This window comes from Triticum urartu, chromosome 3A (genome assembly GCF_056163025.1).
Source record: "Triticum urartu cultivar PI428250 chromosome 3A, HENAU_Tu73, whole genome shotgun sequence".
Taxonomy (NCBI): domain Eukaryota; kingdom Viridiplantae; phylum Streptophyta; class Magnoliopsida; order Poales; family Poaceae; genus Triticum; species Triticum urartu.
In genome coordinates this window covers 727,532,647-727,556,946 of record NC_141875.1, presented here as the reverse complement: position 1 = coordinate 727,556,946, position 24,300 = coordinate 727,532,647, and the positions used below count along the sequence as shown (strand labels likewise).

The 24,300-nt window shown below is 42.3% G+C and overlaps 1 protein-coding gene across 1 annotated transcript in view; it reads right to left on the bottom strand.

The window, feature by feature from the left end:
• Positions 1 to 11,128: 11,128 nt before the first annotated feature.
• The window catches only part of LOC125547326 (putative Histone-lysine N-methyltransferase ATXR5), an 82,112-nt gene continuing 68,940 nt past the window's right edge, over positions 11,129 to 24,300 (bottom strand). Inside the window, exons 8-9 of the mRNA XM_087516258.1 lie at positions 11,515 to 11,664; positions 11,129 to 11,432 (exon numbers count right to left, since the gene is read on the bottom strand). Coding sequence (XP_087372384.1) covers positions 11,129 to 11,432; positions 11,515 to 11,664 — 454 coding nt within the window. The remainder of the gene's footprint in view (positions 11,433 to 11,514; positions 11,665 to 24,300) is intronic.

The following is a 24,300-nucleotide window of genomic DNA, read 5'->3' as shown; positions in this document are numbered from 1 at the left end:
GGTGAAGATCTAGCAGATGAGGACATATCAGCTAGGCTGGAGGCAATGAAGAGGCATAGAGATGATCCACTATATCACTTTTAAGGATACACTGATGTATAAAAGCTTTATGGACCAGATGAGGAGGAGGGGGGATGAAGCAATAGATGAAGGAGGCAGGACAGGAGGAGCCAGTAGATGAGGGCAGGAGAGGAGGAAGCAGTGTAGGAGGTAGCAGCAGCACAGGAGGAAGTCAGAGGAGGGGGAAGGGGCCAACAACAAGATCTCATGCAAGCTTGGATCAAATCATAGAGCAAGACTAGGCAACTTCATCTGATGAGGAGAGCAACCCAGGTGACTTAAGTTAGGAAGAGAATGATGGGGCTCAGCTTCCACCATTTAAGGTTCTTATGCTTCCACCTCGTCTTATAGTATGGTCCTCCCAGTGTATTTACCATTTGTTCTAGCGGTGACCTCAGTGGGTGTAGACGAAAATTTTCAAGCAATGCCCTCCAGCACTATCATTTGTAGAGAAGCATTAATTAGGTTCTTGGATAGTGTGCCCTTCCGCAATCGCATTGTTAGATTCCATCTAGTGACTTAGAAGATATTTCCATGAGGACACTTGTGACAGGTACATCTACAACACAATTTGCACATTTGTACATGATATTGTTGATGTTGCAATTTCAGGCCTTGGTTCTTCTGCCTGGGCACTTATGGCATTCATATAAGATTGTAACTCCGTCGCTTCATAGTACCTGCAGGATAAACATAACCATGCTTTTGCTTTGGTGATTAGAGTACGACAAATAGCTTTAGTTTCATTTTATCATAACTGGAAGCATTCAATTGAAATGTCGCGCATATCTCGAGCGTGTGTGTATATGGTTGCAAGTGAAACACCCCTGTCATATTTCTTTATTGTTTTTTCTTAATATAAATTGTGGAATTGGTTTGCGAAAACTACAACTATTTTATAACAAAGTCTTGCAGAAATCACCTTCCCAAGGCATGACTTCTTGTGTATTCGTTAACCTTGACTCGCTCTAGGGAGAAAGGGAACTATATGCATCCAAAACTGATTGAAGATTATCAACTCTCAAGCCATGCAGGAAATCTGCGATAGTAATTAATATGAGTGAGAAGACAACATCTTGGTGGTCAGGAGAAATGTAAAATGAAGATCCCACTTGTATCTCCCCACTACTGAATGAAGACAAATTTCACTACCTACAACATCAACATCTATCATTTTCTCCATCTAGGGATTTCTTCTGGCAACCGAACTACATAGAAGTTAATGGATTTCAGAGGCGCAATGCTAAAAATGCCACCATTAATCCCTATTATCACCCAAACTCCTTGATGTTCGGCAGGTCAGAACTATTGGGAGTTATACAAAATGATGTGTTGGGGTACGCATACTCATGCCCATTGTAGTCATAGTATTGCTTCTCACCACAAGCTAAGTCGTGGCAGAGATGAACAAGACATGGCTCTCACCATTGATGTTGTATCTCACACACTTGATGTTCTGCTTCTTCTTGACATCCATGCAGGAGTTCGATGAGATTAGATTAGTATAACTATATAAGTGATGCCTAACACATTTTACGTTCATAAGGTCAGAAGTGACTACTTACGGAGTGCGATCGTTGATGCCATTAATAAAGTGGGAGTGTTTCCCCGTTTGTGAAGGAAAATATCAAGCTTCTTGGACAAATCCGCTGGTGATAGTCCGATAGACGGGTCATTATACTATCACAACCATCATTCTCCTTGATCCAAATAATCAAGGTCACCAGTGTATTTTGTAAAGAATATCATATCATTAATATCTGCATCAACCTGCATATACTAAAGCTAAAAAGATAAGTTGTGTTAGTTTACTTCTTTTGTACTGGAAATCATAAATATGATAGAAGCATAATGGATCCAAGAACATACCCCTCGCGGGAATCAAAAACCACAAAAAGTAGAGGGCATCCTCGTCTTTTTAACATGTTTTTGCAAAGTTTGATGGTGTCTTTATCCTCTCATGAAAGAACCTTGAAAGTAAAAGAGTGTATTGTTAGGCACCATGAAATAACAAATACAATATCCTATTTTAAGTAGAAATTTGCTAACATGCATATCACCTTCCTCCAGTTTCGATTTAGGGGCCATACTAGGCACATAAGTCAGCTCATTACTGAACTCCGTTTTTTGAATATGTCAAAGGTGGTGGCCGTAGAAGCCATCTGTCCATAGACATAAGTCAGCCACACCAGGCATATGGAAACCACATTTGCATAAGAAACAATAGAGCTACTTGTCCATAGAAAGAAAGAAACATGGGCACATATGTACTCCTAGATAAAGGGACATGAATCCGTGAAGCCGAAAGTAACCTACTTATTTTTTCTCACAAAAGCATCTTCGAGAGGGCAGGGAGGCCCTCCATCACCATTAAGAAGACTTGTCCAGTTTATGAAGGAAACTAGGCCAAAATTATCGAGAGTATGTGAAGGAAATATGCTCTATAGGCAATAATAAAGTTATTATTTATTTCCTCATATCATGATAAATGTTTATTATTCATGCTAGAATTGTATTAACCGGAAACATAATACATGTGTGAATACACAGACAAACATAGTGCCACTAGTATGCCTCTACTTGACTAGCTCGTTAATCAAAGATGGTTGAGTTTCCTAGGCATGGACATGAGTTGTCATTTGATTAACGGGATCACATCATTAGGAGAATGATGTGATTGACTTGACCCATTCCGTTAGCTTAGCACTTGATCGTTTAGTTTACTGCTATTGATTTCTCCATGACTTATACATGTTCCTGTGACTATGAGATTATGCAACTCCCGAATACCAAGAACACTTTGTGTGCTACCAAACATCACAACGTAACTGGGTGATTATAAAGGTGCTCTACAGCTGTCTCCGATGGTGTTTGTTGACTTGGCATGGATCGAGATTAGGATTTGTCACTCCGATTATCGGAGAGGTATCTCTGGGCCCTCTCGGTAATGCACATCACCATAAGCCTTGCAAGCAATGTGACTAATGAGTTAGTTGCGGGATGATGCATTACAGAACGACTAAAGAGACTTGCCAGTAACGAGATTGAGCTAGGTATTAAAGTACCGACGATCAAATCTCGGGCAAGTAACATACAGATGACAAAGGGAACAACGTATGTTGTTTGATCGATAAAGATCTTCGTAGAATATGTAGGAACCAATATGAGCATCCAGGTTCCGCTATTGGTTATTGACTAGAGACATGTCCCGTAGGGTCCGCATGCTTAAAGTTCTGTGACGATCGGTATTATGAGTTTTTGTGTTTTGATGTATCGAAGGTAGTTCGGAGTCCCGGATATGATCACGGACATGGCGAGGAGTCTAGAAATGCTCGAGACGTAAAGATCGATATGTTGGACGACTATGTTTGGACACCGGAAGTGTTTCGGGAGGTTTCAGACATATACCGGAGTACCCGGGGGTTACCGGAACCCCCTGGGGGATGTAATGGGCCTATTGGGCCTTAGTGGAGAAGAGGAGGGGCGGCCAGGGCAGGCCGCGCGCCCCCTCCCCCTCTAGTCCGAATTGGACAAGGAGGGGGGCGGCGCCCCCTTTCCTTCCTCCTCTCTCCTTCCCTTCCCCCTTGTCCTACTCCTACTAGGAAAGGAGGAGTCCTACTCCCGGTGGGAGTAGGACTCCCCCCTTGGCGCACCCTCCTCCTGGCCGGCCGCCTCCCCCTAGCTCCTTTATATACAGGGGCAGGGGGCACCCCATAGAGACAACAAATGATCATTGATCTCTTAGCCATGTGCGGTGCCCCCCTCCACCATAATCCACCTTGGTCATATCGTAGTGGTGCTTAGGCGAAGCCTTGCGTCGGTAGCTTCATCATCACTGTCACCACGTCGTCGTGCTGATGAAGCTCTTCCCAGAAGCTCTACTTGATCGTGAGTTCGCGGGACGTCACCGAGCTGAACGTGTGCTGAATGCGGAGGTGCCATAAGTTCGGTGGTGAGGATCGGTCAATCGTGAAGACGTACGACTACATCAACGGAATTTTTATAACGCTTCCGCTTACGGTCTACGAGGGTACGTAGACGACACTCTCCCCTCTCGTTTCTACGAGGCTGGGCGTGGCGTGTTCCTCCCGGAGCATAGTCCACCGCCAGGGGTGGAACCGGCGGTCCATCACGCCGTGGGCATGTGGATCAGTGGTGCACTACCGCCAGGACAAGCACACGGCGTGGAAATGGACATAATCGGCAACGTCGTAGGAGAGGACACGGCCGACAATGATCCCCACTAGCCCTTCATCGAGGCCATCCTAGTCCCGAGATCCGGCCATCAGATTCAGATCCGGATGCTTGCCGTACCGGCGGTGGAGGAGGGGCAGGCAGGGGATTGCACCCCAAGAGGCAGAGTGGGGAGGGTGTGGAGATCTGCGTGGTAGCAGTTGATGTCGTGGAGATCCTCCGGCTAGGTTCAGTGGCCGGGAGGAGGAAGAACGCAGCCCATGCCCATCCCATCCAATCCGTCACCGGCAGCAGTTGCAGGTGAGTGTTGTGTGTTTCAGACGACCGAGTCGTAATTCTGTTGTAACACCCCGGATGTAACTTGCCATATTTGTACCTCCGACTCTTGCCATTTTCGGCATTAAGTTATGAGATTTCCTTCGTGGTTGGGTTTTGTCTTTGTTTTGCATTTTGTTCATGTCTTGCATTTCATATCATGTCATCATATGCATCTCATTCGCATACGTGTTCGTCTCATGCATTCGAGCTTTTTCCCCGTTGTCCGTTTCGCAATCCGACACTCCCACATGTACTGGCGCACCCCTCTTATCTCTTTTCGTAAGTGGGTGTTAAACGTTCTCGGAGTGGGCCGAGATTTGCCAAGTGGCCTTGGTACACCATCGGTAGACTGCCTGTCAAATTTCGTTCCATTTGGAGTCCGTTTGATGCTCCAACGGTTAACCGGGTGACCGCAAAAGCCTCATGCGTGTTGCAGTCCAACACCCCTCCAAAACAGCCCAATAACCCATCTAAACCACTTCCATGTCCTCCGTCATTGTATCATGATCGTGTGGGCGAAAACTACACCTCATTTGGACACTCCAAACTTCCTCTACCTATAAAAAGGCCTCCTCCTCTGAAAATTCGGGCGAAACCCTAGTCTTCCCCTTCCTCCGCGCGCCGGACACGTCCGCCGCGGTCCCCTCGGCGAATCGCATGCCACCATGTCATCGCGCCGCCGCCCACCGCCGCACGGGCCTGCCAGCCCGAGGCTGGCCCTCCCGGCCCGCGACCGCGCCCGAGCGCCTCCGCCGCCGCCCGTCCTCTTCCCGCCGCCGCGCCACTTCGCCTCTCCGGCTAGCGCGCCCCGCCGCCGCGCCAAGCTCCGCCACCAGCGCTGCCCCGCCGCCGCGCCAAGCTCCTCCACCGGCGCCGCCCAGCTCCGCCACCAGCGTCGCCCCGCCGCCACGCCACCTCGCCGCCGGCCAGATCCGGCGTCCCCACGCCCGGATCCGGCGCCCATGCCCATCTCCGGCCGCCACCCCGCGCTTCTCTAGGGAGATGTCCGGCCCGCCTCGGTTTCCGCGCTTGACTTTTTCCCCCTCGAGGTCAAATTTTGTCTAAGTCCTTTTTATGTAATATTTTTATGCCTCCTTTGACCTGTCGTATCTCGATGACCGTGGCTCCGATTCATGCGTATGATATGTAGAATTATTCGCCTCGTTGAGCTCTTCATGTTATAAGCATTGCCATGCATGTTACTTTACATTATGATGCCATTTTCATTGATGCAAGAGTGCTATAAAATGTTAGGAGCTGGTACTTATCAGATCATGGTGATTTGTCATTTTTGTTGCATTTGATGTGTGCATCATATGGGCATGAGGTCTACATGTGTTTTGGACTACAACATGCCATCTTTACAGAGGTGTTTGTCTTGTATTTTTGTGATCTATGTGGTGACTAGCACAAGCATGCAAACTAGGCTCCGTGATGTTGCTGTTTTCAGGGACTTAGGATTTTGCTAAGTTTTTCCCTGCCGTTATTTTGATGCCATGTAAACTTGATGCTACAGTGAGATCCATGCTTATTTGGGGATACTTCAGTAAGGATTTTTGAACATGTGGTTATGCTCTATCCATCCATGCCCCTGTTTGCAATTATGGAGTGCTCTAGCATGTCATTGTCTTGCTCTACTTTTGCTATAAAATGTTCCTGACAAAATGTTAACATGTTAATCAATATTGCCATGGTTGTTGCTAGTGATCCATGTATCCTATGAACTTGCCATTGCCATGGTTAGCTTCATGAACTTTTCATCTTGCTATTTGTATGCTTGTTTTGTCATACAATGCTTTGTGGTGAGTGCAATGAGCTCGCAAAGTTGCTATCACAAATCTGTGTATGCCATGCTCTGTTTTTGTGCTAAGTCTGTAACTGTTAATAAAACTTGCTATGTTTACATGGGTGCCATCATATCTTCTGTGCCTTTTTGGCTCATGTTCAGTAAGGGACTTTTGTTCTATGCATTTAGTAGAATCATGTCGTGCCTTGGTTTGCTATGATATGTTCATGTAGCATTTTGTTTGCTTGCTCTAAACATTGCTTCCTGATGTTGTTTTTGACATGCATGCAAGATGACCATACCCTCGAAATCACTTCTATCTTTGCTTGCTAGTTGTCCGCTCTATTGTTATGTCGCGTTACCTACCACTTGTTATATCATGCCTCCCATATTGCCATGTCAAGCCTCTAACCCACCTTCCTAGCAAACCGTTGTTTGGCTATGTTACCGCTTTTGCTCAGCCCCTCTAATAGCGTTGCTAGTTGCAGGTGAAGATGAAGTTTGTTCCATGTTGGAACATGGATATTGTTGGAATATCATTATTATTGCTTATTTAATTTAATGCATCTATATACTTGGTAAAGGTGGAAGGCTCAGCCTTATGCCTGGTGTTTTGTTCCACTCTTGCCGCCCTAGTTTCCGTCACACCGGTGTTATGTTCCTTGATTTTGCGTTCCTTACGCGGTTGGGTGTTATGGGAACCCCTTGACAGTTCGCTTTGAATAAAACTCCTCCAGCAAGGTCCAACCTTGGTTTTAACATTTGCCGCCTAAGCCTTTTCCCTCGGGTTTTCGCGAGCCCGAGGGTCACCTTTATTTTAAACCCCCCCCCCCCGGGCCAGTGCTCCTCTGAGTGTTGGTCCGAACTAGAGTCCTTTGCAGCGCCACCTCGGGGAAACTTGAGGGCTGGTTTTAGTTGTACGGAGTGCTCATCCGGTGTGCCCTGAGAACGAGATATGTGCAGCTCCTATTGGGATTTGTCGGCACAGTCGGGTGGTCTTGCTGGTCTTGTTTTACCATTGTCGAAATGTCTTGTAACCAGGATTCCGAGACTGATCGGGTCTTCCCGGGAGAAGGAATATCCTTCGTTGACCGTGAGAGCTTGTGATGGGCTAAGTTGGGACACCCCTGCAGGGTATAAACTTTCGAGAGCCGTGCCCGTGGTTATGTGGCAGATGGGAATTTGTTAATATCCGGTTGTAGAGAACTTGACACTTAACTTAATTAAAATGAATTAACCGCGTGTGTAGCCGTGATGGTCTCTTTTCAGCGGAGTCCGGGAAGAGAACACGGTCTTGTGTTATGCTTGAACGTAAGTAGTTTCAGGATCACTTCTAGCTTCACGTCCGTTGCGTTGCTTCTCTTCTCGCTCTCATTTGCGTATGTTAGCCACCATATATGCTTAGTGCTTGCTGCAGCTCCACCTCACTACCTTCTCCTACCCATAAGCTTAAATAGTCTTGATCGCGCGGGTGTGAGATTGCTGAGTCCTCGTGACTCACGGATACTTCCAAACAGTTGCAGGTGCCGAGGATACCAGTGCAGGCGATGCTAACCGAACTCAAGTGGGAGTTCGACGAGGATTCGGGCCGTTACTATGTTTGTTTTCCTGATGATCAGTAGTGGAGCCCAGTTGGGATGATCGGGGATCTAGCATTTGGGGTTGTCTTCCTTTATTTTGGTTCCGTAGTTGGACCTTTGATTGTACTTTGGATGATGTATGGATTATTTATGTATTGTGTGAAGTGGCGATTGTAAGCCAACTCTTTATCACTTTTTATTCAGTACATGGGATGTGTGAAGATTACTCCTCTTGCGACAAGCCTACCATGCGGCTATGCCTCTAAGTCGTGCCCCGACACGTGGGAGATATAGCCGCATTGTGGGTGTTACAAGTTGGTAATCAGAGCCTTCCCCGACTTAGGAGCCCACTGCTTGATCGAATCGCTGACGTCGTTGAGTTTAGAACAAAATGTTTTGAGTCTTAGGATTATATATATATATATATATATATATATATATATATATATCGGAGAGTAGGATTCTTTTTACTCCTCGGTCCCTTCATCGCTCTGGTGAGGCCTCCTGACGTAGAAGTTTTGACTCCCCTCTCCTCAAATTTCACGAAAAAAATTTAGTCAAAAAGGAAAAGTCATGCGGGTGTAGCACTACTGTCGTACTGTGTTGTCATGTACTCCATATAGTATATATATTTTTTAGGGATACTTCGTGTAGTACATGACACTGTTGATAGTAAAGTTTTGTTTTTGAGATGGAGAAATCACATATCGGATATATTTTTTCTCTTTTTTATTTTTATTATATTTCAAAATATTCTGAATATATCTATTATGAATATCATTTCATAAAAATACAAGAATTGAAAATGTTAATCGTACATTAAAAAATATTAAACATGTAGGAAAACTGTATAATGTGTATACAAATAAAAATCAAAACATATACATGAAAATATGTTAATCTTGTATCTCAAAAAAAATATTAAATTGTATATGAAAATTGTTCCTTATATATTAAAAATATATATACAATGTTTATGGGAAAAATACAGACCAGAAAAAGTTTTAAAATGTTAATCATGTATTTGAAAACATTAAATGTGTATCTAAAAAACCTGGTGTATACAAAAAATGTGCGATGTGTATGAAAAAGAGAAAATATAAGTTTTCAAAAATGTTAATCATGTATTTGAAAAATGTGATATGTATATATGAAAAGTGTGAACATGTGTAGTAAAATGTATCGGATACATAAGAAATATGTATGATTTGTATGAAAAAAATAGTCATCAAAACATATACTCATTAAAATGTCTCACTTGTATTAAAAAAATCTTGTAGTTGCATACAAAAACGTGCAATGTGTATGCAAAAATAAACGTCAAAACAGTTACTTGAAAAAGGAGTGTTAATCATGTGTTTGAAAAATATTAAAAAACTGTTAAGAAATGTTCTTGACTTGTACGAAAGATGTACATTGTGTAACAAAAATATAGACATCTGTTGAAAAAAGGAAAAGAAGAAAGAAAAAAACATAAGAAAGAAATGAATGAAAACTAAAGAGAAAAAAGACACAAGAAAACCAGAGGGCAACGATGCAAAAAAGAAAAGGAAACAAAGAAACCTAACACTGGAGAAAAATCAAGAAAGCAACAAATAAAAACCATAGAAAACAAAGGAAAGATGGAGAAAATAAAAAATTGTGAAAAACGACAAAGAAACAAATAAAACCGCTTAGAAGCAAAGGAAAAGTGAAGTTATAGTGAAGGAAAAAGAAAAATCAAAGAAACCTAGTGAAAAAGTTGAAAAATCGATAAAAACTTATAATGATATAAAGAAAACTGAAGAAAAATAGACAAAAAGAAAGAACAAACCAAATAAAAACAAGAAAGAAACGAATAAACCATTGAAAACCAAGAAAAACTGGTGAAACCCGAAAGAAAAAACAAAAAGAACTAAAAAGAAAATCTGATAAATATGTACGGAAAACAACATCAAAAATAAAGCAATGGAAAAATGGACCGAAAGCTTCTAAGGCTGGTCGTAATGGGATTATCATAAGAGGTATCATGCATGCCAACTAGACTTTTTGGATGATGTGGCACACAATTAAATAAGGAAAAAGAGGGTGTGGTATCATATCATGATACCGTATCATATTAAATGTTGTACTACTTTGTGTCATGCATGACAATTAATAAGACAACCAACGATACTACCTTGTGATACTATGCATTACGGAGGTAGTATCATATACATGATACTAGTATATGATACTACCCATTACAACCGGCCTAAAAGGTTCCCAAAACCAGATTCATGTACACCTAATTGGGCTGGCCCACTCATGGCTCGCTCGATCTGTGAGTTTAATCCTTCCAGGGCGTGTTGTGATAGTTTGGCGGGATTGGATCTGGCACAATCGAAACAACCCCTAAAAGATTTCAGTGTTGTTAATATGACTCTCCAGTGGTATATAAATAATATAACAAGAGGGGGGGGGGGGGTGATTTGGAGTATATGACAAGTTGTACTTAGTCTAAATCTAGAAAACTTCATAACTTTTAGTTGTCAAACTAAATTCATAGCATGACACATTTTATTTCTATGGTGTCAAATCAATTATAAAGTTGCTAACTTTTAGTTGATAAGTTATGGTTTCGTAGCACAGCATGCTCTAAACACATACACAGTAGCACTAGATAAATTCTCTGGAAAAACATTTCTTGACGAAATCATCAGCACTAGATTTCATTTCATTAAGAACTTATATAGTTATGAAGTTAGTTAGGGATCAACTTCAAGAGGTTACAAAGGCATGGAAGTTCAAGATCACTCCTGGTAGCTTGCCACGTCTTCTCAAAGTTGGGATGTGTCGAAAGAACAAGTAAATAAAATACCCAGTAGCCACAGGGCAATAATAAAGTAAACAAAAAACCACGGCACCAATAGGGAAACCACATTTCACCAGCTGAAATAACTGAACATGGAGAACAATTCCCCAACAAACGGGGTGAAACATTTCTCTTCCAGTTTAAAATGTACCACTAATTGGGAGACAACATCTACTTAACCATTCGATAGAGAGGCAGGGGCAGGTAGATATTTACTTCTATAGATGGGGTAAATGAATCCCCGAAAAGGACTCAAGTAGAGCAGGAATGAGGTCAGGAGAAAAAGAAAACGAAGATCCCACTTGTCTCTCTCCATAGCTGAAAGAAGACTATTTAAACTACGAGGTACTAACAAAATCAACATGTATCATTGTTTGCCATAAGGGACCTCTTCTGGCAATTGGACTGTATATAAGTTACTGCTTTCAGCAACAATGCTGAAAGTGCCGCCATTAATCGCCTAGACTCCTTGATGCAGGGCAGGGCAGAACTATTGGGGGAGTTAACGAAATGATTCGTTGGGTACATATAGTCATGCCCATTGTAGTCGTAGTACAGCTTCTCACCACGATCTATATCACAGCATGTGACCAGCAAGACATGGCACTCACCGTCGATGTGGTCTCTCGCACACTTGATGTTCTGCTTATTATTTCCATCACTGCAGGAGTTGGATAATATCATAGTGGCATAAGTGATGCCTAATACATTTACATTCATCGGGATAGGCAGTGACTCCTTACAGTGTGGTTTTGATGCCATTAATAAAGTGGGCGATGTTTCCTCGTTTGTTAGGGTGGATAACAAGCTTCTGGGAAGGATCCGCTGGTGATAGAAGGGTCATCATACTATCACAACCATCATTTTCCCTATTCTTTAAATAATCAACATCTCTAGATATTCAATTAACAGTGTCAGACTTTCTTAAAATGATAAAGTGGTAAACTTTCACCTCTATATCTTGTTTTCACAATAAGTTTCTTTGATCGATGTAAAACGAATCTTTATTCATGGAAAAAGGCAAGTCGATCGACGTTGGGATCGATTGCATGCAAACATTAACGCGCGTTCACCTGTATCCTTCTTTTTAACCGTATATATCTCACTCTTAGCCATTAGCTACTTACCATTCTAGTTACTGGATCCTTAATATATGCATCAGCCTGCATAGTGAAGCTGAAAACAAAGTCCTTAATAGTATGCCACTTGAAGCAGTATCTGAAAGTCAGTTTCAGTAGACTTAAGTGGGAGGGGCTCTTTCAATAGTGAACCCCATCACGACCGAGAGAAGATCGTTAACATTTATAGTTCATAGACTTAGTCATGTACACGTTTTACTCTTGTTCCTAGTCTTTAGGAGGAGCCCCTTCAGGAGTGATAACGTCGATGATGAAGTCAAACCTAGCATATCAATCTAGCTCGGGTTCATTTTGTGTGATATTGGTCAATTGCTTCAAGTTCTTTTGATAGTACCGGGCTACCAGTGTATATGCCATTTTTACTATCGGTGGCCTCATTGTGTACATGGCATTTTTTATAATACTATTAAGAACATATGAAAATGGTAAAAAAAACTATCATAATTATGAATGACTACAAGTCCTAATTGATAATATTTTGTCAGATTTTTTGAGAATAACACATTCGTAATATTTTGTAGAACACATGTTTGTGCGGGAATTCATAAGCACGTGATATAAAGCCGTGACGCTAAATCATATATGTGATCATATATTTGGGGTAGTTATGGATTACTGTTGTCTAGTTATAAAATTTATTACATATACTAATGGATAAATAATTCTCTATGAGATTGAGAAGATAATAATATGTATGTTTATATAATAGAATAAGTGAACGAAGAATCTGAGGTGTAATCCTTCTTTCGTGGCAAGTGCTTCTACCAAGCCTTTCCTTGATATGATTGATAAATAACAAAAACCTAAGAAGGAATGCACGATTAGTAAAAGGAACGTCACTTTATATTGCCCCTTATGATAGCAACCTTTATTATGCAGTCTGTCGTTTTTATTTCTTTGCCATCACGAGATCGTACAAAGCTTATCTTCCCTTACAATAAAAGATCATACATATTTAGAAGCAATTTATTGCTTTTGCACTGATGACAACTTACTAGAAGGATCTTATACAATCCATAGGTAGATATAGTGGACTCTTATGACAAGAAACTGAGTTTAAGGGGCTATGGATGTACGAGTAGTATCTCTACTCATTATGGAGTTTTGGCTAGCAAAAGATTCTATACAAGCACCACATGTTGGAGTATCCACGACAATACAACTTTTATGTGAATGTAAACAACATAACTCATTATGTGGTTTTCCTTGTCCAACATCAACTATTTGACCAAGCAGAAAATATTTGATGGGGGCTCACAATCATAAAAGATGTCCAAGATAGTATATTTATATGTGAATCCTCTCTCCCTTTAACAATCTTGCATGAATTGCACTGATACGTCTCCAACATATCTATAATTTATGAGGTATTCATGCCATGGTTACAACAATTTTATATGCTTTTGGTATGATTTGAAAGGAACTAATCTGGACTGATGTTGTTTTCAGCTGAACTACCGTGGTGTTGTTTTTTGTGTAGAAATAAAAGTTCTCGGAATTGGACGAAACTTTTTGACATTTTTTTGGAAGAAAAGAGAAATAATGGAGCAAAGGAACACCAGAGGGGGGGTGCTTCCCACAAGACACCAGGGCGCGCCACCCCCCTGGCGTGCCCTGGTGGGTGGTGGGCCCCCTAAGGCCCATCTTCGCGTGATTACAACGCTGAAAAATCCTATATATTCAGAAACCCCCGAAAGTTAACCAAGATCAGAGGTTCCGCCACCGCAACCCTCTGTAGCCACGAAAAACCAATCTAGATCCCGTTTTGGCACCCTGCCGGAGGGGGAAATCATCACTGGTTGCCATCTTCATCACCCCGGCGGCCACCATGATGAGGAAGGAGTAGATAGGAACTTATGTTCTTCGCTAGATAGGAACTTTGGAGTGATTCTTCATCGCACGTTGCGGGATGGTTATATGATCCAATTATATTAGCACCGTTGAGAGATTGCACTAGCGAAAATACGAACCCTAGGCCTGATTTTCAAGCATTGCAATACCGTTTGTGCTCACTTTTGTTACTTGCTACCTTGCTGTTTTTTATTGTTCCTATTACAAAATCAATATCTACTATCATTACTACACTTGTATCACCATCTCTTCGCCGGCCTAGTGCACCTATACAATTTACCATTGTATTTGGTGTGTTGGGGACACAAGAGAATTTCTGTTATTTGGTTGCAGGGTTCTTTGAGAGAGACCATCTTCATCCTACGCCTCCCACGGATTGATAAACCTTAGATCATCCACTTGAGGGAAATTTGCTACTGTCCTATAGAACTCTGCGCTTGGAGGCCCAACACGAGTCTACAAGAACAAGTTGCGTAGTAGACATCATGCACCACTGATCAATACTATGTTTGTTAATTTCCAATAAATTTGATCAACCACACCCCTTCTTATGTGAAGTTATTACTCACCATGGGATTAGCATATGATCTCTTATTTATTTTTATTGCTAAGATTGAAACAAGAAAGTAAAGAAGCAAAACTCAAATTACTCTTTATTATAGAACTCTCATACTTGGTTCCATAGATAGATAAAACACAAAGCAAACACTCGAAACTAGATCATACTAAACTTCTATTCTTCTAAATCACAAAATAACTAAGGATCAAACATAGATAGATAATGATGGTAAAATGGATTTGAGCGGCAATGCTGAAAATGCCACCATTAATCCCTATTCTCACCCAAACTCCTTGATGTTTGGCAGGTCAGGACTATTGGGAGTTAGACAAAAATGATGTGTTGGGTATGCATATGCATGCCCATTTCAGTCATAGTATAGCTTCTCGCGACAAGCTATGTTGTGGCAGAGATCAACAAGACATGGCTCTCACCATCGATGTCGTATCTCACACACTTGATGTTATGCTTCTTCTTGCTATCCATTAAGGAGTTCGATGAGTTAGATTAGTATAACTATATAAGTGATGCCTAGCACATTTTACGTTCATAAGGTCGTAAGTGACTACTTACAGAGTGTGGTTGTTGATGCCAATAATAAAGTGGGCGGTGTTTCCCAGTTTGTCAAGGAAAATATCAAGCTTCTTGGAAGGATCCGTTGGTGATAGATGGGTCATTATACTATCACAACCATGATTCTCCTTGATCCAAAAAATCAAAGTCAACTGTGTATTTTGTAAAGAATGTCATATCCTTATATCCGCATCAACTTGCATAGTCAAGCTAAACAACTAAGTTGTGTTAGTTTACTTCTTCTGTACTAGAAATCGTAAATATGATAGAAGCATAATGGACCCAAGAACATACCCCTCACAGGAATCAGAAACCACAAGAAGTAGAGGGCATCCTCATCTTTTTAACATGTATTTGCAAAGTTCAATTGTGTATTTATCCTCTCATCAAAGAACCTTGAAAGTAAAATAGTCTATTGTTAGGCACCAAGAAATGACAAATACAATATCCTATTTTAGGTAGAAATTTTCTAACCTGCATACCACTTCCTAAAGTTTTTATTTAGGCGCCGTACAAGGCACATAAGTCAGCTCATTACTGAACTCCATTTTTGAGGATGTCAAAGGTGGTGGCCATAGAAGCCATCTGGCCATAGACATAAGTCAGCCACAATAGGCATATGGAAACCATATTTACATAGGCAGAAACAATAGAGCTACTTATCGATAGAAAGAAAGAGACATGGGCACATATGTAATCCTAGATAAAGGGACATGTATCCCTGAAGCCGAAAGTAACCTACTTGATTTTTTTTTCTCACAAAAGCATCTTTGAGAGGGTAGGAAGGCCCTCCACCACCATTAAGAAGACTTGTCCAGTTTACGAAGGAAACTAGGCCAAAATTATCGTGAGTATGGTGCTACCAGTAAAAAGAATTGGAAGACGGGAAATGATCTACTTAATTCGAATTGATAATTTATGTGAGATTGGTAAACTGCTTCCACCTCTTTTGTTAGTATGGTGCTACCAGAGTATATGCCATTTTTTCTAGGAGTGACCTTAGTTTGTGTATATGACATTTTTTCCAGGAGTGACCTTAGTTTGTGTATATGACATTTTTTCCAGCAATGCTCTCCAGCACCATCGCCCACAGAGAAGCATTAGGTTCTTGGAAAGTTGGAAGTAACAAATAATAAATAATTGATTCCAGATCCTAATTATGTTTACATGTTTTGCCAATGTATAATCTGTTAAAAAAATCTTCGAAACCAACTATGACCCCTTCTCTTACTTTCAAATAAAAAACACCACAAACACGTACACGTACACGCTCAGCCAATGGCCCAGCATGTCGGTGTGCCTTCTGCCAGCTAGTAGTGACAAATGAGGCGCCCAAAGTCTATGGAGCAGCGTAACTAGGAAATACTTCAAAAGTTCCAAACAAATTTACAGACTTCGAACTATGTTTTGAAATTATGAGCAATTTTTGACAAAGGTTAATAATTTTAAAATTCCAAACAAATCAAAAATATGAACACTTTTTGGTTTTGTAAACAAACCTTGGAAACAAGAATATCGTTTGAAATATTGGACATTTGTTTTATAAACTCAATAACTTCTAAGAAATTCTAGAACATTTTTCTAAAACAGAAATATCTTACAAAATATTGAATATTTTTTGAATTTAAGAACAAAATTTGAAATGATGAACCTTTTTTGAAAATTCAAACAAATTTTAAAAGCCAAAAACATTTTTTGAAATTTCTAACCATTTTTAAGTTGTGAATATATTTTCTTCAAATCTCAAACAATTTTTGAAAAGACCAACTGTTTTTGTAAATTCGTAATTTTTTGGAAACAAAAAAAGAACAAAGGAAATGAAAAATAAAAACTAAGATGAAATCCGAAAAAACAATGAAGGAAAAACAACCAAAAAAGAGAAGAAAAGAAAAAACATTGCTAACCTGCATATCACCTTCCTCCAGTTTTGCCTGATTGGCATATTTAGGGGACATACTAGGCACACGAGTCAGCTCTTTACTGAACTCCATTTTTAAGATGTCAATGCAATGGCTGCAGAAGCTATCTGTCCATAGACATAAGTCAATCACTACAGGCATATGGAAACCACAAGCCTGCTAGGAATGAAATCATGTGCGTGGTGGAGAGCCCACATGAAGCTTCCGACTCTGATTGCTAGCTATAGGAAAAATGGATGTCCTTGAGACACCATTAACAATGCCAAACAAAATGATGTGGCGGTGATGGTGAGTGCATCTATATGCAGATATGAATGTTTTTACCCCTACCCATGCATAAAATGTAGCACCATTTATATTTGTCTGTAATGATAGTAACAACAGTAAGGTACTGGTTCAATTCAGTACTAGTGTTACTATAGCCAATAAACTATTCATTTCTACAAGAATCTCTATCAATACTTAGCTATCAAAATGGATCAGACATTTGCACAGTTGTTCAGGCCCAGATGAAAATACAAGTAAATTTATGCGGACAAGAAAACTACATGTGCTATGCTAGATTCACATGTGTCATTGGGTTTGCTGAAATTAAATGTGGACGATACTATTCAGTGTTGGTGATGCGATCCCCGGATTTAGTTCATTTTGCTATATTTTCTCTGGACTGTGATGTCAGAGATGTGGAGTCTTGGAAGCTTGTGTGAATGAAAACCATGATTCAACACTGACACAAGTTCTTTGTTCATGAAGTGATGATATAGTTGAATTTTTCTCATAGTTTGGATAGCGTGCTATCTCGGCCCTATAACATTTGGAGGGGAATCACACCTAAGCCGTTTATCGCCATTTAGCGCGGTAACACTTGAGCCAGAATTTGCCATAGCATGCTATTTAAACCTTTGTTTTTTTGTTCAAGTAACCTTTAGAGGGCACAGAATTCCCACGTATCTGCTAATAAAACTAGGCCCAGTTCAGAAGGGCAACTAGGCCTAATCCATACAGCCTGGCCAAAAGAATTACAACGGTGGAGTGATCTACTAACAGCGATGGTTCTTCTTCCTGAGAATTTGTGACACTCACAAGTTTCCAGCTATGCTATTTCCACAATACCCTCGCCATCCTATTTTGTTACATGTGCTTTCCTGACAGTAGCTATTTCCACAATACCCTTGCCATCCTATTTTGTTACATGTGCTTTCCTGACAGTAGATTCACCTTCTTCTTGGTTATACTCCTCTCCTCACATTGCAATTGAAAATGAACTAGGATCAGGAATCATCGAAGAGGTACGTTGTCCCCATGTGTACTTCCTCCTGTAGAAACAAGAACCACTCTTATTTACCTTGTGTGGGAGGAGAAGCCTCGACCTCGGCAGGAGTTTTATAAAAAATTATGTGCAGGCCAATAAGAGTCACCTCAGTGGCGGAGCCGGAATCTCAACTCAGAGGGGGCCAAACATGTCATATAATAATGATGTTATTAGAAGGGACTAAATCATCTAAATATAGCTAATTTTCTCAGTGAAGTAGAGAACTAGGAGGACCAACGTCCATTTGAACATGCTCTTCAACATCCTCCACAGTAATCACTTCTTCAGTGGCTACAAACAATGCAAAGCAACAGTTCATTAGTCCTTGCTCTGTCTTTTCTACTCGGTTGATTGTACAAGAAATAGAATACCTTTCAAAGTGACAACATCAGCGTCGGGTTGTTCTTGGCCTTTGCCCGCGGTCTGCTCGGTAGCTTGGCTGTTATGACTTATAGAAGTAGCGACCCTACATCGAAAGAGGATAAGATGGTTATAACATCCGAATGATCGATTCATCTACAATACTTACTTGGAGACAACTGGCACCACATTCTTTATGTTACAGCTAGGCTGGGCTGGCAACAACTGCTCGTCAGAGGGCCTTGGTCTTTTTTTAGAAAAGGAGGATGACTCCCAGCCTCTGCATCTGGGAGATGCATACGGTCACTTTATTGATTATTCACGAGGACCTTACAAAGTATTACAACAAAATGCCTGAATCCGCCATCTTGGCAACATATGCCACTACTCCTATCCATATGATGAAGGGGTGCTACCTGGGCCAAACACCCGGTCTACTCACCTAAGCCTATCATCAAAAGCCAGAAGCCCCAGCCAAGCCACATACCGGGTCTGGGGCATAAACTGGTCTGACGCACTCACATGTGTCGTCGCCGCCATCTTCCACAGGTCCGTCTTCAGAGCAGATATTGAAGCTTCTACCTTGTCAGGCCACGTCGCCATCGACACCACCTTGACGCCAGACAACTACCTCCACCTGCGCGAGCAGATATTGAAGCTTCTACCTTGTCAGAGGGCCTTGGTAGATCTCCTACAGACAAGTCCATAGAACCCAACTCTGGTGCTATTGCAACATCATCCTGAGATACTGCAGCAATATTATTAGTAGACAGGGCGCATCGGAGCGGCGTTTGGCCTGAGATGGAATAACACTTCTCGCCTGCTCTCGATCCTCTCTCTCTATTCTCCACTCGTCAGATATTTTCTTCACCACGAGCATCATTCAGCAGAGCCGGAGATCTTCTTTCTACCCCGTCAGCAAGCTAGAACTCCGGCGGCCGGCCTTCTCCCTTCTCCCCCGTGGGCAATGACACTGGCGAACTCCCTCCACCGTGAATATGTTACCAGTGTCCCAACCAGACACGTCGTGGGTGTACCCATTAACTGGCAGGAGAATGGAGATTTAGGAATTGGTGCTCACCATGGTCGCTGTTGTTGTCCTTGTCGCTTCCAGGGCCGCCGACCAAGTCTTGGCCGCGGCTGCCGTGGAGGGGCGCGGAGGAGAACCCAGGCAGGCCGGCAGAGGAGAACCCAGGCGGGCCGACGGAGGAGAACTCAGGCGTGGAAGAGAACCCAGGCGGGGCAACGGTAGGGGGAACCCTGGACTTTGATTTCCTCATCGCCCGGGGTGATGGGGAGTTGAGGCTGGCGGGGATGCAATATTGAGTATGATCTCATTGGCGAGGGTGAGTTGGAATTCAGACTGGCTATGGAGTATGGACAAAGACGACCTTCCTTTTGTGGTGCTAGCCAGGTTTGTAGAAGTGCATCATACACCCAAAAGGTCCCATGTGGTCCCTGAAGACAAACGGAATCTATGATTAGAATAAGATATCTCGCCACAAAAACAAAATGTCGGCCCTCTGATATGTGCTGAAAGGGTACTGTGTAGTTTTGTTTGTTCTTTCCCACTGCCACTCTGCATATTCCTATATAAAGGGACATGGATCCCTGAAGACGAAAGTGACCTACTTTAGTTTTTTCACGGAAGCGTCTTCCAAAGGGAATGGAGTCCCTAAAATGATACGACCAAGCAAAAATTGATTAAAAAATAGATTTGTAAAGTCCTTATGCTTCCACCTTGTCTTATAGTATGGTCCTCCTAGTGTATTTACCAATTGTTTCTAGCGGTGACCTCTGTGTGTGTAGATGACATTTTTCAAACAATGCCCTCCAGCACTATCATCTATAGAGAAGCATTAGGTTCTTGGATCGTGTGCCCTTCCGCAATTGCATTGTTAGTTTCCATCTAGTGACTTACAGATGTTAGGGGGGACCAGGCCCTGGGTGGCACCCCCTGTCTCCGCCACTGTAAGTAGCTGTTGTGTCCCAACAAACATGATACTACTGTATTGACCGGCCAGCCGCGCAAAACAGAACAATTCACGAATCAACATACAACAACCCCCTACAAGATAACTTTTTCTCCCATTAGAAGTGCAACGTACACGTAATCAGTCCTACTTTAAATAAACTACAAAAGGTGGCGGCTTTTTATGGCTCAATAAGTGCAAGACAGATCACAAACGGGATATACATGTGACATATCCCTGCGAATCATCCTGATATACATGTGTACAAATCAATGGAAGTCAATTAATCCATCCAGACTTGACCAACCTACTTCAATAACACAATCCTATTTTTTTTGGTGGTAATAACACAATCCTATTACAAGAGTGCCATTAAGATCAAATTAAATTTTTTTAGCAATGCTTTCCCGCGTATTTCCAGCAGTGATGGTTTTCCCGTGCAATTCTGGCGGCGGTAGCTTTCCTGCGCATTTCCTGCAGTGATAGCTCACTTCATTTTGCAATGTTTCATTACCTAGAAATTCTAATCCACTGTGACATATATGCAGGATACTACCCCTGTCAACCGGTCAGCCTAGGAAAACAAAACAATCAACGAACGAATCAACACACAACACCCACATAGAGGACAACTTTTTCTCCTACCAGATGTGCATCATACTCATAATCAGTCATTCAGTCAAGTATTACAGATGAACTACTTGCACCTTATGAATTATTTGCATCATCAGCAGGTGGCAATGCAGTATATGTAACAATTGAGCCATGATTGCTCATCGCAGACCCCCTAGCTTAAGCCATACGATGAAAAAAACCCATGCGATTCAAAATTTCAGAGATAAGAAAATTACCCTGTGAAAGCCCGCACTTTGCCGGCCCGACGGCGCCGCCCTCCGCGCCTTTGTCGATCCGGAAGAAATCCATGATCTTGCTCTGCTTCAACGGGAAACCTGGCAGAAATTCAACCAATAAGAGGATGAGACGAGATGAGATGAAATTCACGGCAGGCGAGCGAGCGCGAACACAAAAAGGAATGGCGAGATCGAGTGGCCGGGCTCGTGCGGCGGCGGAGGGACGCACGGATGATGAAGGTCGGGGCGCAGTCGGGGCAGAGCCAGGAGCCCAGAGGGACGGCGGGGAGGATGGGGCAGAGACAGAAGGTGTGCCGGCCGCGGTCGGAGAGGAGCAGCTCCTCGTCACGGTCCCCGGCAGTGAGTTTCCGAGCGATTGCAACAGACTCCACCGAGATCATTACATGGCATGATACGGCAACATTGGAACCAATATTCGTCAAAATTTGAGGCACTCGGGAGATGAAGATCAGCAAAATCTATACCACCGGCAGTGCAGAACACCACTACAATGGCGACAGTACACATCATAGCAAGGCAGCATAAAACAAAGTTCTTAACAGTACGCAACTTGAAACAGTGTCCGAAAGTCAGTTTCGTTAGACTTTAGGTGGGAGGAGCACTTTCAGGAGTGAATCCCAGCACCACTACGAGAAGAGTGTTAACATTTATAGTTCATAGACTAATGGTGTACACATTGTACTCTTGTTACTAGTCTTTAGGAGGACACCCTTCAGGGTTGATATCATCGATGATGAAGTCAACCCTAGCATATCAATCCAGATCGGGTTCATTTTTGTGTGATTGGTCAAGTGCCTCCACCTCTTTTGATAGTAAAGTGCTACTAGTGTATATGCCATTTTTTTCCTAGCGGTGACCACACTGTGTGTATGAGACATTTTTACCAGTTGTGCCCTCCAGCACCATCGCCTGCATAGAGGCTGCGAGTATCGAGTTTGTCTTTACATTACAAGTCGATATCGATCATCTAAACTACCATCACATAGAAGAGAGCTGCGGTCATCACGATGAGCATCATCGCGATGAAACTGGTCTTCATCCGGTTCCTCCAACGCTCCCTCCTCTCTCCCGCTAGATAGCGGGCGTATCTAGATTCCGCCTCCGCCCTAGTGGTGTACCCTTTGTAACTGTTACCGCTGAAATGGTGAACCTGTCTCCGACACTCCTCCCAGTCGTCGTAGACTCCGGAAACCTTACTCTTGTACACGACATACGACGGCATCTCTATGCACAAGCCAAACAACAGACAATACATACATAAGCAATATATAAGTATGCAACAAAAGGATCGGAAGAGAAAAGCAAGACATGACATTAATAGCACGATTCATGGTCCTACTAATAAATAGCATCGATTACATCTAAGTTGAACGACTGCCCAAACCAAAGAGACATACAGGTTCATTAAAGTTTAATTACAACATGAGCCAATCAATGTTTCAGAACTACACATAGCATCACTACTGTCGACTCAACTCATGGGACCGGAGCGTGGATGAAGCCGCCGTCTGTCGTGATGGTCATGAAATCGCGGGTGTTGTCAGCCTGCATTTGTAGCGTTCCGTCTATCTCCCTGTTGGATGGTTGATATCTGAGGTAGAACTGCCCCGAGGTATGAAGGACATCTTGATGGATGATGTCCGCAAACTCCGACTGGATGGGAAAGAATTCTTGTCTGATGTCCGTGTCCTGGATTCCTGACAAGCTCGCGGCCCAATCTTTGAGATTATCTGGTAGCAGAAGGTGATGATGGTCCCTTACGATCGCCCGCATGTGATGGAGGGCGTAGTAGGCATCCTTCTGACCGCCAGGCGGCTGCTTGACGCATTGGAACTTAGTATTGTGGGCAAACACGTGCTTGCCGTACCTACGAACTGGCCTGGTGAAGGTGCCTCCAGATTTGGCGTAGCCGGGGAGAACATCATCAAGAACTTTCTTGATATTTGTGTAGTCCATCTTGGAGTCACGGTTCAGGTCGAAATACGTGGCCATGGAATATTTCGGGCTTAAGAGGATGAGTGTGCAATGTGTGTCACTGCACAGAACATGGAATGTTAAAAAAAAGAATGATCAAAATCTAAGAAATCATATGTTACGGGGCGGTTAAGGGATGACTTATTCGGGAAAGTAAGCCACGAGGAAGTTATCATTATCTGGGTTTGCCAGAATGACGCCTTCCACTACAAGAAATATGTCAACTTGTGACCAGCACTATTGGTCACTGAATGGTCACTGTTTTCAATTTGTGACCTTTTTGTGACCAAAAACATAAGGTCAAAAGCTGGCCGTCATAAACTGACTATAGCGACCTTTCTTCTGGAATGGTCGTAGACGTTTATGACCAAAATACGTCTACTATGGCGTTTTGGCCACTAGCAACCTCCCCAGGCCACGTAGGCATCCAGCGTGGCAATCTGATGTGGCACAAGATTCAGCCCGGTCCAATTCGATTTTCTACATGGGCCTAGCCCAACAATTCAGCCTATTTGTGTTTTTTTCTGTGTGTCAATTTTTGGTTGGGTTCATGGGCCAAGCCCAATATTGCAGCCTTTTTATTGTTGGGTTGTGGTCTTTTTGTCTAAACGAATTTAGTTTTTCTTTTTTTTTCAAAAGAAGGGTCCACTAGTCAGATGGGTCCCAGTTGTCAGGTTCTAGTAACAGGTTCCCATTTGTCATGTTGTGGTAAGTGGGTCCCATCAATTCAGACTCATATTCTTCATATTTCAAGCATTATTTAGATTTTTGGAGACAAAAACACACATGATACTTAAATAAGAGCAACCAGATCACATAATACAAGCTCTATCCATTCCAATACAGAAGATCATATTGCTTTACAAGCTCTACAAGTGTAACAAGCTCTACAATTGTAATACTAACAAGCTCTACAAGTTCTTAGATTCAGACTCCTAACAAGCTCTACTAGATGAACAACATGCCGGACTCGCTCAACGACCATAGTCAGGGCTGG